Source organism: Arvicanthis niloticus, chromosome 9 (assembly GCF_011762505.2).
Source record: "Arvicanthis niloticus isolate mArvNil1 chromosome 9, mArvNil1.pat.X, whole genome shotgun sequence".
NCBI classification, from domain to species: Eukaryota; Metazoa; Chordata; class Mammalia; order Rodentia; family Muridae; genus Arvicanthis; species Arvicanthis niloticus.
Genome location: NC_047666.1, coordinates 23,619,194 through 23,637,430, shown reverse-complemented (window position 1 = coordinate 23,637,430; position 18,237 = coordinate 23,619,194). Strand labels below are relative to the sequence as shown.

General features: G+C 37.5%; 1 protein-coding gene across 1 annotated transcript in view; it reads right to left on the bottom strand.

Annotated features, from left to right (window-relative positions):
• Window positions 1–9,914: 9,914 nt before the first annotated feature.
• The window catches only part of Znf638 (zinc finger protein 638), a 129,246-nt gene continuing 120,923 nt past the window's right edge, over window positions 9,915–18,237 (bottom strand). The window contains 5 exon segments of the mRNA XM_076939991.1: window positions 9,915–10,224; window positions 11,852–11,970; window positions 12,700–12,798; window positions 15,215–15,316; window positions 16,755–17,670. Of these exon segments, the coding sequence (XP_076796106.1) occupies window positions 10,159–10,224; window positions 11,852–11,970; window positions 12,700–12,798; window positions 15,215–15,316; window positions 16,755–17,670 (1,302 nt within the window). The 3' untranslated portion in view covers window positions 9,915–10,158.

The following is an 18,237-nucleotide window of genomic DNA, read 5'->3' as shown; positions in this document are numbered from 1 at the left end:
GAGTAGGGGCAAAGTTGGTAATGAGAGGTCAAACTTAAACTTTTCCTCAAAGTGGTATTAGCCCACCTGATGGAAGAGGGCCGCATCATCCTATCATGAGCCAATCTTAGCAAATATGAAGAAATGTTTCAGGTCCCAGTAGTGAGAGGTCAGGTACAGGTACTGACTAGTCCCCTGCTAAAATGCAGAATAAGGGCACAGAAAGAACTGATACAGTTTAAGGGAGATAGCTGAGTGTTATGCTGAGTCCCTGGGCACAGAGGAACCAGACAGCTTTCTAAAATTCATATACCAAAGAGTCTGGTTGGCTGCTGAAGATACACCACCAGAAAGGCCTAGCAAGCATCTCAAGAGGGGGAAAAAGTGAGGACACTTTTGCTCCTCCTTGGCTAAAAGTTACTTTGGAAAAGAAAAAGTCCTAAAGACTGTAAATAACTGGGCACTGTGATGTGTACACCTGCAGTCACTACGCCTCAGGAAACTGAGCTAGTGAATGAGGTAGAAGGATTCTTTAAAAAAGTCAAGTACTTTAAATCATGATAGCAGAAGAGATGCCTGAGACCTCACTCACTTCAATCTCAAGAATGTAAAAGTTAAAACTTAAGTTTACTTTGCCTTATTCATCCACCCAGACAATTCAGAGGTCCAGCTACATTGGTGAGACCTTGGTATTGCTTATGAAGCTGGCTTGACAGGCATGCAGAATGTAAGAATTAGAAGGGTCATAGGGGCTTCTTCAAAGGACAGCCCAGAAGGCAGGCAAGTTGGCAGGGCTGTTTAATTCCTGTAGGAGTTTCCCAAGGAAGGTACAAGGAAGTGAGACCTGAGACACAGTAGGGACTGCAGAAAGGTGGAAATACCAGGGATAAAACACCTTCTAAGGACACTGGGAGCAAGCAGAGCTACCCCAGGCTGTATGAACCATGACTAGCAAGGAAAAGGGTGTGGGACCAACCAAGCTCTTTGGTCCTTACATGTCACTGTGTTTCTAAACACCTGACATGTGGCTATAGGAACTAATGTTTGCTGGCTGCGTTTTGGACAGGTTTTGGACTTACCTTCCTTGCTAGTCACCTACTTTCCTCTTGGACTGTTTTCCCTGTGCCACTGTGTAAAGAACATAACTAACTTGATTTTAGTAGCTCACTAAGTACTTGCCATCTGTCAGAGACAACATGGAGACCTTGGAGGACTACTGAAAATGGACTAAATACATACTGCATTAAGATGAGCATGCCCCTCTAAGGGCCCAGGGGTGGAGTGTTGAATAAGACTGATCACTTACTCTCTCGTGTGCTCATGTCACTTGCCTTAGGAGAACTGAGTGGGTATTTGTGTCATGACTTGAGTCTCCAGAACTGTGAGCTAATAAGCCTATTTTCCTTATAAGGCAGCCAAACTCAGGAAACTTTTTATAACAGAACATAGACACATATAATGCAGCTTTTCTTTTGTTTTTCCTACCAATCTGCCAGAGCATTGCTCCATTTTACATGCACATCAGCGATCAGTGACCCAGGAGCCCAGCAGTTAACAACACTGGCTGCTCCGCCAGAGAACCTGCTCTGTTCCCAGAACCCACGAGGCGGTTCATAACCATCCTTATCTCCAGTTCTAGGGGATCAATGGACCCTTCAGGTCAGTATACATATATACATGAATACAAATATATATTAGAATACAAAGAGTGATTTAGTTTCTCCATTCATTGCCAGCACTTTGTCTTGCCACTAATTTTCATTTTTGCCATTCTCACAGGTTTGTAAGGATAGGTCACCATGGGTTTAATTTTTAATTAATTTGTTTGTTTACATTGTTTTTATGTATATGTTTGGCTGTATGTATGTATGCCACGTGTGGGCCTGATGCTCATGAAGGCCAGAAGAAGGTGCTTGATTTCCTGGAACTGAAGTTAAAGACAAGTTGTGAGTCACTATGTGAGAGGGTGATAAAACTAAAATGGGGTCCTCTGTAAGAACAGCAAGTACTCTTAGCCACAGTGCCATTTCTCCAGCCCACTAGTGCAGTTTTAATCTGCATTTCTTCAATGGCTAATGATATTGTTTAGTGTTGATCTATGTATTCACTTTTGCAAACTGTATGTTTTGATGATTATTAAGTTTGCCACTTAAAAGTTTTTTTTGAGACTATACACGCCCTGCCCCCTTTTTGATAGGGTTTCACTATGTGATTTTGACTGATCTGGAACTCACTATGTAGACCTGGCTGGCCTGTTCAGCCTCTTTAGTGTTGGGATTAAAGGTGTCACCTTGTAGGGGAGACCATATACTCTAGCTTCTGTTGGGCTGTGATCTGAAAGTATTTCCTGTTAGTCTGCAATCTGCTTTTTCACACATTTAACTAGGTTTTACACAACTTTTTTTTTTTTAAAGGTAAAAAGAGGTATTTATTAGGTTGGCTTACAAAATATAGTCTGGTTAATCCAAAAATGTTTGTCTCACATTGGAGAAGATAAGATAGCAATCCCAATCTAGGCCTGCAACAAGTTTTGCTTTCTGGCAGTAACGTACTCTTCATTATGACACTGTTGTAGTCAGGGTTATTATTCTTGTGATGAAACACCATGACCAAAGCAACTTGGGGAGGAAATGGTTTATCTGGCTTACACTTCCCTCTGTCACTGTTCATCATCTAAGAAGTCAGGTCAGGAAATCAAATAAGGCAGGAACTCAGATGCAGAGGTCCATGGGGGAGTGTTGCTCACTGGCTTGCTCTCTTGGTTTGTCCAGCCTGCTTTCTTATAGAAGTTGGACCATTAGCCCAAGGGTGGCACTACCCACAATTGACTGGACCCTTGCACATCACTACATAAGAAAATGTCCTACAGGCTTGCCTACATCCTGATCTTGTGTAGGTATTTGGTTGCCATTTCTCAAATGACTATAGCCTGTGTCAAATTGACAAAAAACCAACCAGTACAGACACCTACACAGTATCAAACCCAGGTCTTCTGCAAGGTATGCAGTTAACCATCTCCCAACAGTCTCATAGATCCTAATGCTGGCCTTAAACCTCTGATGCTCCTGCATCAGCCTCTGACCTGCTAAGATTACAGGTGGGTGCCACCATAGCTGGCTAGAATTTTCACTTCATAGATTATACACATTTGGGTACACCTGTACCTAAGTCTTTTTTTTTTTTTTTGGATAAAGATAACAAACATACTGTATTTGTTTTGCTATCTGTGTGCAGAAAATAACAGTTTTTGTTTGTTGAATGCAACTTTACTGAAGTGTTTTGTTGCCCTGAAGCTTTATGGGTAAACAATCATATCGTCTGTGAGTAACTACTTTACTTATAATCTGCCTGAGGTACATCAGGAGAGGTGTAGAGAAAGAAGTAAGAATATTTACTTGCTTATAGCTTACAGTACTGTTGCCTAGTAGTGAGCAATGATTTTCTCCTGAGAAATCAGACTTCAACAGTAAGTACTATGGCTTCAGTGCCTCTTAAAGGCCCATTATTAAAGGCTTGTTCTGTGGAATGGTGAAAGTAGGAAGTAGTAGAACTTCTGGAGGTCTCCAGTCAGTGACATACTTTGAAGGGGTATGTGGAAACCAGCCTGTCCTCTTTTGCTCTGGTTTTGCAACCTGACCATTTTGTTCCTACCTTCTCCTCACCGTGCTGTTTATTGATTGATGTTGTAGGTACCACAGTAGAGAGAGGCTCACCAAGATGCTAAGCCTTCATTTTCCAAAGGAGCAGAAGGGTTCAGCCTTCTTGGAAAAAAGACTGACCCTGACTAGCTTACTCCAGTTTACTTTTATTCCATCATTACACAAAATTAATTGGGGCTAGGAAAGGGTCCAACTACCAAAGTTATTTTGCCCTTGCAGCCCAAGAGAATAGACAACCCACAAAAATCTCAGTCCCTTTTGACCATGGCTATCCATAATCAAAAGTAAGAACTCCAAGTTTGCCAGGAGTGTTTTAGGACCAGGGTTTCTTCAGCTGCAAGCTTTCAAACAGTAACAAGAGCAGACTTTCAAGGGAGAAAACCTTTCTTCAAGGTTCAGTCTCAAAACAATTTCTCAGCCTCTACTGATGAACCAAGACATAGCAAAGGCTTTGCTGAAACATTTTAGTCAAAGCCAGCCCCAAGGGCTTTATATACATTTCACTTAAAGCCAGACATACTTTACATACCAGTACAACTGTCCTTTCTAAGATGAACAGGAGCTAAGCAAAGAAGGGGAAAAAAAATCCTGTTTTTAGTATACAGAGTTTAAACATAAATAGGCATTAAGTTCTGTCAAATGTCTTATCTAAATATATATAATTTTCTTTAGTCTGCTCTTAGAGTGAATCAAATGGATTTCTTGATATTGAAACTAGTCTTACATGGTTTAAAGAGCTCATAAAATGAGTACTGTAAAACTTCTGAATACTAACAACTCTCAACTGAGACCAAGAGGACTTAGATGAACCTTTCTCAAACACGTCTTCTAAGCTGCGCGTGTTGGTTACTTTAGTGGCTACAAGCCTGCTGGCGCTGTTCTCTACTTAACTAAGTGCTTGCCCGAGGACCGCCATTTTTACTAACTCTAAAGAGCGCTTTGTTTCATTACCGTTTCTATCGTCTCTCTGATGTCACTCCGTAACTGTTTTTGCCTCCTTTGGGTTTAGTTTGCTCTATCTTCTAGCCACCACCTTTTCTCCGGAAGCTTAAGTTAGAAGCTTACCTAGTTATTTTGAAATCTCTTTTCTTATTTAAGCATTTCACTATCTGCACGGACTATTTATGTGCATTATTTAACCCTCAAATGTATAGTGGCTGTTTGTTATTGTGCTGCTGGTTTCTAGTTTTAATTCTAGTATATCCAGACAACATGATTTATTTTGGTGTGTGTTCCACAGGCACGTGAAAAGAATGTGCATTTTTAAAACTGTTGTATGGAATATGCTATAAATACCCCTGAGACATTGTTGATTGGTAGAGTTGCTTTTGATATAGACCTTAATTTATTACACGCTGCTTCACAAAAACTATCAGCTTTTATATTAAAGCTTATAGTACTATAACCTGGCTTTACTTTTGAGGCCCCCCTTTACTTCCTTTTGTGCTTAACTCTTCTTATCTAAGCTACCCAGGGAGCACTTAGCACAAGCTATACTATCGTGCAGTGTTTCATGCTCACGTTCTCAAGTAAGTCATGTTTTATACATATATGGTCAATCAATATGCATGCTCATATACAAACTTTTAAGTTCAGCACTTACCTCAGAAACATAAATAGAGATGTTGTACACTGTTTTCCTTATTAAGATTTATGTATGTCAGAGCCAAGAAGTAACTACAAAGCCCTGGATGTCCTTGAACTCACTGTGGAGTCCAGGTCTGAGTGTTGGGGTTAAAGGTGCATGCCCCCAGGCCTGACCTCCCTTTTCTGTTTTGAGATAAGGTTTCTCTATGTATTATTAAACAAAGCTTCCCTGGAAAATGATAGTCAAGATGGGCTTGCAACTAACAATCTTTCTGCCTTTGCCTCCAAACAACAAGATCACAGATTTGTGTCAAACACTCCAGCATAAAAGTAATGCTAATAAAATCTCCCCTTAAAAAAGAAAAAGAAACTTTACCAAAATGTAGCCTTCCCTCAAAGAAAATGATAAAATTAACAAAGAAAGTTACCTGATTCTGAGAAGGTAATATAAATGGAACAGGAAAAAGCTACACATTTTAAGTCTTACTTCAAAGGAATAGAAATATTTTATATAATTATTAACACAAGATTTTAAAATGAAATTATTATAAGTGAAACCAGACATAACTTTGGATTTATCTAGATGGTGGTAAAACTACTAAAGAACAAGGTGATAATTCGAGCATATACATTTACTGACAAAACAAAAGCAGAAATTGTAGCCCTGGTACACCGTTACTCTGGCTGTGATCCCTAAAGCAACATCAAGCTAAACAATCTGACATGTTGTCTATCATCCTACAATTCCTAAAAACTGTAATTCTTTTTGCTTGTCTGTCTGTTTGAGACAGGATCTTACTATGTAGCCCTGACTGGCTTGGGAATTTACTTAATATAGACCAGGTTGGCTTTAAGCTCAAAAGAGATCCACCTGCCTCTGCCTCCATAGTAATAATTTATAAACTGTAGAGTATTCCAGCAATTAAATAATTATATCAAAATTTAAATGGACCCAAGCTGAGGAACAAGTCCTACTAAAGTCAGGAAGGGAGGACGAGAGAGATCAAATAAGGTATTTTCTGACTCTTGATGAGGCAGGCAACAGTACTGTCAGAAGCAGTTTTATGAAACAGAAGCAATCAAATATAATAAGGTTTCTAGGACTAGGGATGTGTGGATTTGGCTTAATGCTTGCACTATGGGATCCCTTGTCTGGGAAACCCAAAGTCCAGCTTCTGATCTCCCTGCTGCCAGCAGGCAATTAGGGTGGACTAACTAACTCCTACCATTAGGGATGGAGCTCAGTAACAGAGCACCAGTCTAACACATAAACGGCCCTGGGGCAGGAAAAGGCAAAACCAAAAAACAGTAACCATATAGGACTTCTGATTTATAAACTGTAGAGATGACATACAAATGGTCTGCAATCAACACAATCTAGATCAACAGAAGTACTTCTCAGACTATATATTAGATTGGTTCACTGTTCTGTTAATCAACTGCAGATGAGTACTTTTTAAAAACATACACAAATGAAATATAAATATGTAGACAAAAACTCTAACCCAATCAAAGAAATTACAAGGACACATGAAACTCAATGTATGTATTTCATATAATATTTACATTACAGATAATCCTGGATGGGCAGTGGTGGCATACACCTTTAACACTTTTAGCATTTAGGAGGCAGAGGCAGTCAATCTCCATGAGGTCAGAGGTCTACAGATCAAGTTCCAGAGCAGACAGGGCTACACACACAGAAACGCAGTCTTGAAAAACAAAACAAAACATTTAAGCCTGTTGTCTGAGATATTAAGGGTCCAACTGAGTGCCTCATGTGTATGTATTAGGCAAATGTTCTATCACCGAATCAAATGTAGCCCTGAAAAAAATATTTTTAATTATATATAAACACCAACCATACAATCAAAATGTATGGAGTTTACTTGGATCTGGGCTCAAACACAGTTTTGAAAAGAATAATGTATGCATTATATACCTGAGACGGTAAAGAAACAGGAGGATCCCTCGGTTTGTTAGTCAGTCAAGCTGAGAAAGTGAGCTTTGGGTTTAATGAAAGAACTATCTCAAAAAATAAGGTGGAGAAGATAGAGACTGCTCTTCCAGAGGAAGCAGGTTTAATTCCCGGCACCCACAGAGCAGCTCACAAATGTCCATAACTTTGGCTCCAGGGGATCTAACACCCTCTTCTGGCCTCTGAGGTCATCAATGCTTATCATGCAGACATACATTTTCTTTTTCCAAAATTAAAAAATAAAGGTAGAGAACAATAAACGAAAATAACTGATGTTGACCTCTCCACACATGCGTGTATAGGCAAGCATAACCCCCCATCCCATGAAAAAGATCTGAACTGGACTTTTTGTTAAATAGGAATGTTTTTAATTACACTGGTTATGATCTTAACATTTATGGGTAGAATGACATAATTCAATTTACTTAAAAATATTTTATTATATAAATATATAGGTGAGCATGTGTATACATGAAGGTGCACATCTGAGTGTGCATGTGAAAGCCAGAAGATAACTTGTGGCAGTTAATTCTTTTACCATGTGGGTCCCAGGAATCAAACTCAGGTCTTCTGGCTCACTGGCAAGCAATTTTACTTGCTGAGCTATCTCAATGCCCAAGATGATGATCCACAAATGATACTGGAAGTAATTATGGGTAAGAATTAGAGTTGGAAATAGGTTGGTTAATCAGTATAAGCATATGAAACTATGTTAATTAGTAAATGAACATAAATATCTTGCATTTCTTTTTATTGGCTGATAGGTTTTTGGAATCAAGTAATATAAAACTCTTAGCTTTGAACCTGCAATGTTGCTGAGAATGACCTTGACCTACTGATCCTCCTGCCTGCACTGCTTGAGTACTGGGTTTAAGGATATCAGCTAACATACTAGGTTTATGAGTGTGCTTGGGATTTGAAAGCAAGGCTTTGTGCAAGCTATCCAAGTACTCTACCCACTGAGCTACACCCTTAATCCCTATTACATTTTAAAATGCTGATATCAAAGGAGCAGTTCTGGAAAGGCAAGTTTCTATAACATTCTGTAACAGAGAAAGTAGTAAAAAATCTAAAATTTTATAGCAAGATGGTTCAGTTGGTAAGGGCACTTGCTGCCAAGCTTGATGACATGAATTTCATTCCTAGGAACCACATGCAAGCCATGATATAAACAAACAAACACACACACACACGCACGCACGCACGCACGTGCACACACACAGATATAAAAGTACTTCTTATAAAGACCGAGTAAATGTGACCCACTTTCTCTTGCGTTGGTGTCTACTGGTGAAGACAGAAGCATGAAATGAACATGCCCTTCACAGCCACAGCAAGGATGAGAAGGATGAACACACTTCAAGATTTTCTGGAAACATGAAGAATACTTTTTAAAAAAAACCCTCAACAAAAATCTTCTGCGACAAGAGTCTCACAAGGGAAAATTATCTGTGACACATAATTGTCTCTGCTGGTCATTAGAATCAAACAACCCCTTGTCACTTTCATGGCTTAGCAGTTCCTTTTACACTAACTTTCAAATCCTGACACATTAAGAAAGTAGCCTTTTCCCAGATAATTAAAAGGAAGTAAGACTTTCCTACCAGGTGCTAAGAATAAAGATCAAAACTGCAGACAATGTCTAGGCTGATGAAGTCTAACATGCAAGGCAACATCTTCCCCTTCACTCCCCTAGTCGGTTACATGTATTTTGTAATGTTGTTTGGGCTGTGGTTAACTCTGAACAGAGTATGCAATTAGTTTAAAGGGCAGAGGGGGAAAAAAGATATAATCTTCACTTTAAAAACATTTAAAAATTATTATTTTATGTGTATGGGTATTTTGTATGTATGTATGTATGTATGTATGTATGTATGTATGTATGTATGTGTACTATGAGCATGCCTTGTACCATGGAGACCAAAAGCAGGTGTTAGATATCCTGTAACTGGAGTTAGATGGTTGTGGGCCACCATGTAGGTAGCTGAAACTCACACCTGGGTCATCTAGAAAAGCAGCCAGTACTCTCAACCTCTGGGCCATTTCTCAAGCCATTCCTCTTCACTTTTTGTTGGCTGTGTAGCATAATCTTTTGTGCTATGGTGGGATTTACCTAAAGTGACATTTTCTGAGTTGTTGCTTTTTTCTATTCATCTTTTTCCTATTATTAGTTATACAGACATGCTGAAGTATCAGAAATGAAACCAACTTCAAGTTAGCAGGCATGTGTGAAGTACTGACTGATCAGGAAGGATGGGGTCTAGGATCTGTTTAGAAAACATTCAGGTTTTTTTTTTTTTTTTTTTTGAGGTCATTACAACTTCTTACACACTAAATTATTCAGATGTCTTAAAATCATATTTAGAAATCCATAAAATGTAGAAACTGTTCTGTATATCTAAACTAATACTTCCATGATCTGTCAGGTCCTTTCTATAAACAGAAATAAAATGTTTTCCTAACACATATAAAAGTTAAACAGTATCTTACTCAAACTTACCTTGGCCAAACATGATGTCATCTCATTACGCAGAAAAATTGAGCATTTAAGAATCAGACCTATATACATGTTGGCTGAGACAACACATCATGCTATTACTTAAAATAACACATGAATTGCCAAATATCCTAAATCCCAGGGTTGAAGAAAAGAGCCTTGTCTGTAACCAGAGGCAAACAAGCCTTTACAAATCAACACAAACACAACAGTGTTGAAATATACAGTAGGAACATTTATTTAAACACTTCTAAAAGGTATTTTTCCATGCCTGATGATTTGATATAAAAATCAAACCCATCATATTTTCCCATCAGTCTCTCTACATCAAGGGCAATCAGAAATTTGTACAACATGAATGTTTCTGAAACAAAATTACAAATTAAATGATAACAAAAATACACAAATCAACTGGACCCTAAATGAATTTCTAATGAATTCTTTCCTCCTTTCCTCCATCACCTAGAGCTTCTTTCTTCAGTCTCATTCTGCTCCTTTTCCTTTCTTTGCTTGGCCATGAACTTCTGTTAAAAGCAATTTTCAATATGAAACATTTGTTAGATGTTGTTTTCTATGTGTGAAATCCTAAGTGTACTTTATTATATTTATTTAAATTTAAAAATTTAAATTTAAAACTGTGTCTTATTTACATTCATTCCTCACCCTAATTATCCTTCTGATATAGATGATATACCAGGCATTATGCTTGGGGCATAAGATAAGAAAAATAATGCGTTTTTCCAAGTGCTTACACTATAATGAAGAAACAAAAGAAAAGCAAAACTGAAATCACTGTAGGTAGTAGTAATTATTCTACAATTATAACAAGAAGAAAGGAGTAGTGTAGGGTGAAACCCAGTGTTAGAAGTCCTTGTTGAGCATGTGCCTATTCTTGGGTTCAATCCCTAGCACAACAAAATTAACACATTAACAGAGAAACTATGTAAAGTTGATCTTTTTGTGGATGTAGGATCAAATTTTCTTTCTTTTCTTTAATTTTGGTTCTGTGAGACAGATTAGGCTATGTAGTCCTGGCTGTCCTGAATTCACTATATAGATCAGGCTGTCTTTGAACTCAAGAGATCTGCCTTGCCTTTGCCTGATTTTGCCTGCCAAGTGCTGAACCTGGAGGCCTGTGCTACCACAGTTGGCTTTTGGAACTTGCTTTTATAAGCAAAGGCCCTTCTTAGTAGCTAATATTTGAGTAGAGACCAAAAGATAGGAAAAAGTAGCCACAAAACAAGTTTGGAAGGGATACAGGATTAGTGATTAAGGAAATGGTATAATGGCATCTGAGGTGTCAGGTACAAGGAAGGAAAGAGGAACAAGGCAGAGTTAAAGACACGGATGAGGCAGGTTACAGTCTCATAGAACCAGTCAGTATGGATATGACTCCAAGTGCCATATGAAGCAGCTGCAAGATTTTAACTAATTTTTGTTTTTAAAGACAAGGTTCCCTGACTAGCCTTGAACTCTACGGGTAGATCATTCTCAAACTCTCAAGATATCCACCTGCCTCTGCCACCAGAGTAGCAGGATTGAAGGTGTATGACACCACATCTGGCCTCAGTTTTAAAGATTTCAAATGGGAAAAAAAAAAGTAAGATATAAAAGGTTTAAAAGCATAAGGAGAATAGTAACTTTAATAAAATGTGTGAGAGGTTAGACCTAGAATTAAACAAAGCTGGGTGAAACTCTAGGCTCAAGGTCTGTTACTGACAAGCTTGGTTTAAAAGTTCAATACACAGAATATACTAGACAACCATGACTAAGACTAACTCTCTAGAGCAACAACTTCAAAACATACACAACAAAAAGAAAACAAACATTTTTCTTCTGACTAGAAATTGAGAAATGTTAATATGTTACAGGCATTTGCAACAAAACATCAGGATAAGCAGAGTCTTATATTGTAAAGGAAGTCCACAAGACACTACTTACAGTCTGTTCTAGACAATGATATTGCTCCAGGAAAAAGATTAGAGCAAGAGACCACAGCAACATACAATGACACAGAAAAACAGGGATTTTTCAACTTAGGAACAATGAACTGGGATAAATAACCAAGTTCTCACAAAGAAATATATATGTTAGGTAGACTCATTTTAAATCAAAAGATGGTGACAACACTTGAAGATTTTTATGTGTTACCTCTGTATTTTGTTTATGACGTGTGCTCTTGCAGTGATTTGCCATTGCTTTTTCACCTGAGTAGAAGAGGGAGCAAATTGGACAGAAAAATCCAGCTTTTGGAACAAGAAAGTCCAAATCTAGAAGATAGGAATAAAAACAAAGAGAAAAAATCCATCAACGGTGTATCAATCAATTACTTTACCCAAATCTGGTAAGCACATTTAACACACAGTATAACCCCTACCCACCCTCACACACACAGAGAGAGCACACACTTCTGTATACTTAGGACAGCAATGAAGTCACAAAACACGGTTTTATTTGATTTGAGGATTTTGAACCCAAGGCACTCTACTACTTAGCTCTATCTCCCAGCAGTTTAAAACATGTGTCTTTACTTAACTATATGTAATACATATTCCAGAGTCTCCAGAGAAGCCAGAATGCTAATGGCTCTGAAATGTAGGCTGAAGAGTGAGAGAGTAGAAAACACCCTGTTAAAGTAGAAGATGGATAAACAGCACAATGCTGGGCTGCTAAACAAGTAAAAGCCCTTCAACTCAACATAGGTTACAAGCAAAGTTTCCTCTTAGTAACTGGAGTTTTTGCTTGGGGAAGTATAACTCAATTTTTACCATGGCAGCAAACATAGTACAACAAGGGAAAAAAAAAAAAAAAAAAAAAAAAAAAAAGAGGCATATCCCAGCCTTCAAGAATGAAATAAAAACATACATGCCAGGATTCAAACAACAACAACAACAATAAAACCCGAAACAAACCCCTAGATAAGTATTATTCAGGAACACCAAGAAAGGTTAACCTGCTCACTTTTGACTTTATAAGAAAACATGTCATTTTTACTTTACCTCCAGGGACATCAGATGTCACTGATTTGCCTACAAAAGAGTCTTCAGTCTTCCTGCGTTTTTCATCAGGTTCTGAATCCTTTAATTCAGCTTCATCAACTAAAGTCATTAAAAGTTCAAGGAAAACATGAAGTTATTTAAAATAAATGTATTTGTTAAATTAACACTGGATAATCTCTAAATTTCAAAACTAACTTAAAACTCATTGAACTATGCCTTAACGACTCTTTGATCCAAGAAGCAAGTAAGTAAATATAGATCTGTTCAATGGATGTAGGAGAAATGAGGCTAAAGCCTATGTAAAATTGTATTGGTATAGCTCCAGAAAGGATAAGGGTGACAGACAATCATTATTATTTTTAGTTAAAATAGGAAACGGTGAGTTTCATAAGATCTTTGTAATCTGCACATCATTGTATTTCAATTGTACTTGCCCCTTCTTTCTCCCACACTATAGTCCTGTTAAAGAAACACAATTCTTTCCTCAACTCCTATCACTTTCTCTTGTTCCCCCTTTCCTTTAGCACCTCACAGTCCTTTTAAGAGTCTAGTTGTGTAGACTTGGCAGGAGTCAATTTTAATTTGTATATTCCAAATGGGAGGGGAGGTATGCAATTAATGGAAATGGCACGAGCAAAGAGTAAGTCTGTCTTAAAATCATTCCCACCCAGAAACTTCTATTTTATTCGTCAAATCTTAAAAGTCTACTGAGGGTGTATACATCCTTTTTCTTGACTTGATGGTCAAACAACTCATTCTCTCTGCCTCTGATCTGTTCTTATTTCCTTTACTAAAGTAATAATTTTAACTTATTTATTACCTTATCTGCTTCTGCTACTCCAAAGGCACATGAGCATTAATAATGGATTGATTACACACTACAGTATTATATTATATAAAAGTTATATAATAACTAAAAGTAGACTAAAATAAATCATTTAAGTTTAAAGTTGAGTTAGAAATGACTTTTTGAAGCTATTAGGTCTTTTGAGCAAATTAATGGAAAAACAATTATTAAATGAACCATAAATAAGTAAGCTCTCCTATAGTATTCAGTTAAGAAGAGGCAATTCTAAGCAAGCTGGTATCAAAGTTGACCTAACATACCAAAAATCTTTGAAAAAAAAAAAAACAAACCCACCCTATGGAACTCATATTAGGAGCTACTGGTGAGATGCAACTATTAACTACAACTCAGTGTAAAAATTTGTTACAGAAAAGAAGGGGGAATACCAATTTGGTCATGAGACATGATAAGCAGTAACAAACAATGCCAAGAACTCAAGACATTTTAAAAATGTCTGGATCAGTGGTTCTCAACCTTCCTAATGCTGTGATCCTTTAACACAGTTCCTCATGTTGTAGTGACCCCAAACATAAAATTACTTTTGCTGCTACTTCATAACTATAGTCTTGCTACTGTTATGAATTGTCGTTATGAATTTTTTGGAAACAGAGGTTTGCCAGAAAGGTAATGACCCACAGGTTGAAAACCACTATTCTAGATGCTGTACTTTGTTGCTAGGGGTATTCCATAGCCTACACTGATTTTTGTCCCTTAATGATAGAAAGTTTGTTGTAGTTTACAAGTAAGGAGGCAATAAAGGTAAAACTCAAGGTGGCAATCAGAGAAGATTCATTTTCTTTGGTAAACAGAAAAGCAAGCAGTGAGGAGTTAGCTAGGTAATGGAAAAGGAAATGGTATCATCGCTGGTTAGCAAATAAAATAAATAGGTTTTTAATAGACTGTAGAGAAGGCAAGGAGGGTAGAAGGATCAAATTCAAAGAACTTTTCCTCAGACCAGAGTGTAAAGATAGTACTTCAAAGAAGATGGTAAAGACACACTGTCACACTAGAAAGTGCTTTCCTTTACCTTTCCTAATCAATAAACCCTTTGAAATCAGGAATGACATTAGTATTTTCCTGCCAAAACCAGGAAGAATATTGGACACAATGACACATTAAATACAATGACAAGCTATCTGTTGGTGACAATGTTTATGTTCCTTATTTGTTAAATATTATTAATGGCCGGGCGGTGGTGGCGCACGCCTTTAATCCCAGCACTTGGGAGGCAGAGGCAGGCGGATTTCTGAGTTTGAGGCCAGCCTGGTCTACAGAGTGAGTTCCAGGACAGCCAGGGCTACACAGAGAAACCCTGTCTCAAAACAACAACAACAAAAAACAAACAAACAAACAAAAAATTATTAATGGTGTTTAAGTGTTCTGTTGTTTAATTTACTGGCTAGATACCTGGAAGCAACCATAAGTAACAGGTACTTAATAAATTATTGGTCCCTGATGCTGCAGTATCATCACAATAACATCTTGTAATTTCCAATTTTTTTTTTTTTGTTTTAGTGCTACTGTACTCTCTACATTATAAAGAAAAAAGTTTACAGGGCTCTTCTAAGCCTGCCTGCTGCCTTTCTAGTTTCTTGCCTAGTTATGTGTGAAAGCTCTAGCATGATTTCATGTTATGTGTTTTCTCCCCCACCGGAATAGCCCCTTTACCTCCTTCACTCATTCGGAAGGCCTCTTCGCCTTTTGCTGGTTCTGCCACTTTTTGTGAGGGTGATGCCTTCCCAATTCTAACTCTCTTCAATGGCGCTTTAGCTTTAAAAAGAAAGCCTAATTTATTGCTTCATTAACAGTATTTAAATTGCTTTAAATTTAACATATTAAACCATCTAGAAATTCTAATGTTTGTTGCAAAAAAATACCTAAATTTGGGGAGACTGCCTTTTTGTTCTGAGACAGGGGCTTTCTTATGTAGCTGAAGCTGAGTGCTACACTGCAGGCATGTGACAGCACACATGGCAGGGAAACTTATTACTAAATAAAAATCTATGTTAAAAAGCAATTTAGTTAGAATAACATCTTATGTTTGCATTTGTGTTCTGAACAATTATTCCTTCCTATGCTTTTCACAGGATGGCTTTATACTTTTCCCTGAATTGTTGCCAATCCAAGGAGATGTTCCTGATATGCCATTCTTAGTTAAAATTTTCAAGGTTTTCTTTCTTTTTTTTTTTTCTTTTCTTTTTTTAAACAGGTTTTGTCTGTAACAGCCCTGGCCATTCTGAAACTAACTCTATAGACCAGGCTGGCCTTGAACTCAGAGATCCACCTGACTCTGCCTCCTGAGTGCTGAGATTAAAGGCCCACACTATCTGGCTTACTTTTTTTTTTTTAAACCTTTACAAAGTAAACATTTATCACCACATTAAATGGTTTCATTTATAACATCTAAGAAAATAAAATAAACTACTATTTGAATTCCTTCTCATCGAGGTGACTTTATGTCAACTGGGTTCAAAGTTTTCTAAATGGAAATTAATTTTGTCTCTCTCACATCCTGCAAGCAATCAAGCTGCTCTATTATGCCATATCATAAGAATATTACATTATGCCAAGTGTGGTGACGCTCGCTTGTAATCTTGACACTTGGGAAGAAGAATCTCCTGAGTTCAAGTCTATACTTTGAGTTCTAGGCCAACATGCACTACAGAAGTCAGACCTCATCTCAAATGACCAAAATCTGGCAGGTGTGGTTATCCACACCTTTAACTCCAGGACCCAGGAAGCAGAAGCAGAGATAGGCTGATCTACATATGGATTCCCAGGTCAGAAAGGTTCACATAGTGAGACTCTGTCTTTTTAAAAAAAAAAAAAAAGTTGAACAATACCCCAATGATTTGTCCTTCTGCTTGTTCTAAACCTAAGTTTAAGCCAGAAGTGAGAGGCACTGCAATGTGAACACTTTTCTCTTCTTTAAAAGCTTGTTTCCCCCATCCATAACACACCGTGTTCACTGAAGCTCTACACTGGCTGCTTCACTTCGTCTCCCAGTTTTGACATCCTTTCTTGAGGTATAACAACATGGGACAGCCTGTATTCTGTAAACTAAATGTGTGCAACTTGTACCTTGTTTCTGGGGAAAACTTACAGAATATTGACAGGATGACATTATTCCTACGGTAGCACTGTGTTCACACCAGTTTTAAATGTAATCTCATGAAACAGAAAAAAATGAACACTTTCAAGTATCTACCTGCCAAATGTCTTTCAGTCATGGTTTTCAGATCTTTTTGTGTAACAGTCTCACTTCCTGGACCTACTTGGGAGAAAGAATCAAGCTTTGTCTTCTTTGTGTCCACAGGTCTCCTCTTTCTATTTCCTTTTTTATCTGTATGGCGCTCACTTTTGCCTTGTGCTAACTCAACTTTGGAATCATTGTCTCCATCCTCTTCATCTCCAACTTCATCCACAGTAACAAAATTCAACTCTTCTTTAAGGTTGTTAAAATCAGCCAGAGAGTCTTCATCTTCTTCAGTTACTTCATCCAGAGTCATTAAGTGAAAATCACTGCTGTCATCCTGTATTTCATCTACAGTAACTAAAGTAGAAGGGTCTTCAGGCATCTGGGAAGAAATAAACCCAATAGAATCCCTTTTATCTCTTTTAGTATTCAAAGTAGCAAAAGTTATGTCTGCTGCCTCTTCTACTTCTCCAATTTCATCCACAGTTACCAAGCGCTCCTGTTGGAGATCCTGTTCTTCAGCCATGGACAAGACAGTAACATCTTTAGGTGCACTATGGGGAATGCAATCATCTTGGTCAATTAGTTCATCTAATGTAAGAAGGGAGTTAGAATTTTTTACCATTTCTTCCATGTTGAGCTCTTCTTCATCAATGACTTCATCCACAGTCACGAGAGCTTGCGTGGCTGAATCTTCTTCCTCCCCTATTTCATCTAATGTTACAAAGGACAACTCTCCCTCAACACTGTGAGGGACAGAAGTTTTCCCTTTTTTCTTTTTTAAGTTAAGTTCAGGGGAAGGAGAAATTTTGAGTGCTTCCTTTCTCTTTCCTTTTAATGGATTCTGCTTGGCTTGAGAAGGATTTACTTCTTCTATGACTTCATCCACAGTAACAAATTCATCCAAATTAAATGTAAATAATGGTTCCTGTTGGAGAGTTAAGAATCAGTACTGTGAACTATGACTGAGCACTGGCTAGTCACAGTAAACTAATATGCACATCACCTGTGAGAATTTCACTGTAAAGACATTTCCTAATACTAAAATAAAATTAATGCTGTATTTTAAAAGGTTCCAAAGTGTTACGGCTAGAAAGATGGCTAAGTGGGTAAAAATGCCTGGCACCAAGTGCAACACTTGAGTTTAATACCCAGGACTAATGGTATAAGGAGAAAAGCGACTCACACAAACTGTCCTCCAACCTTCATGTATGTAAGTGTATATATATATATATATATATATATATATATATATATTCAAGAATATATACATACATAGCACACAATTTTAAAAGTAATAATTTACACTTTAAAACTACATTTGAAACACTTGTCAAAACAATTGTCATACAAAGAATCTACTCTTCTATATTTTATGAATCTAGGAAATGTCTATTTACTAGACTCCTAAAAGTATCTCAAACAACAATAAAAATAGTTAACCATATCAATTAATTTATATGTATTTTAAGCTTATACAATACTAAGAAAGTTT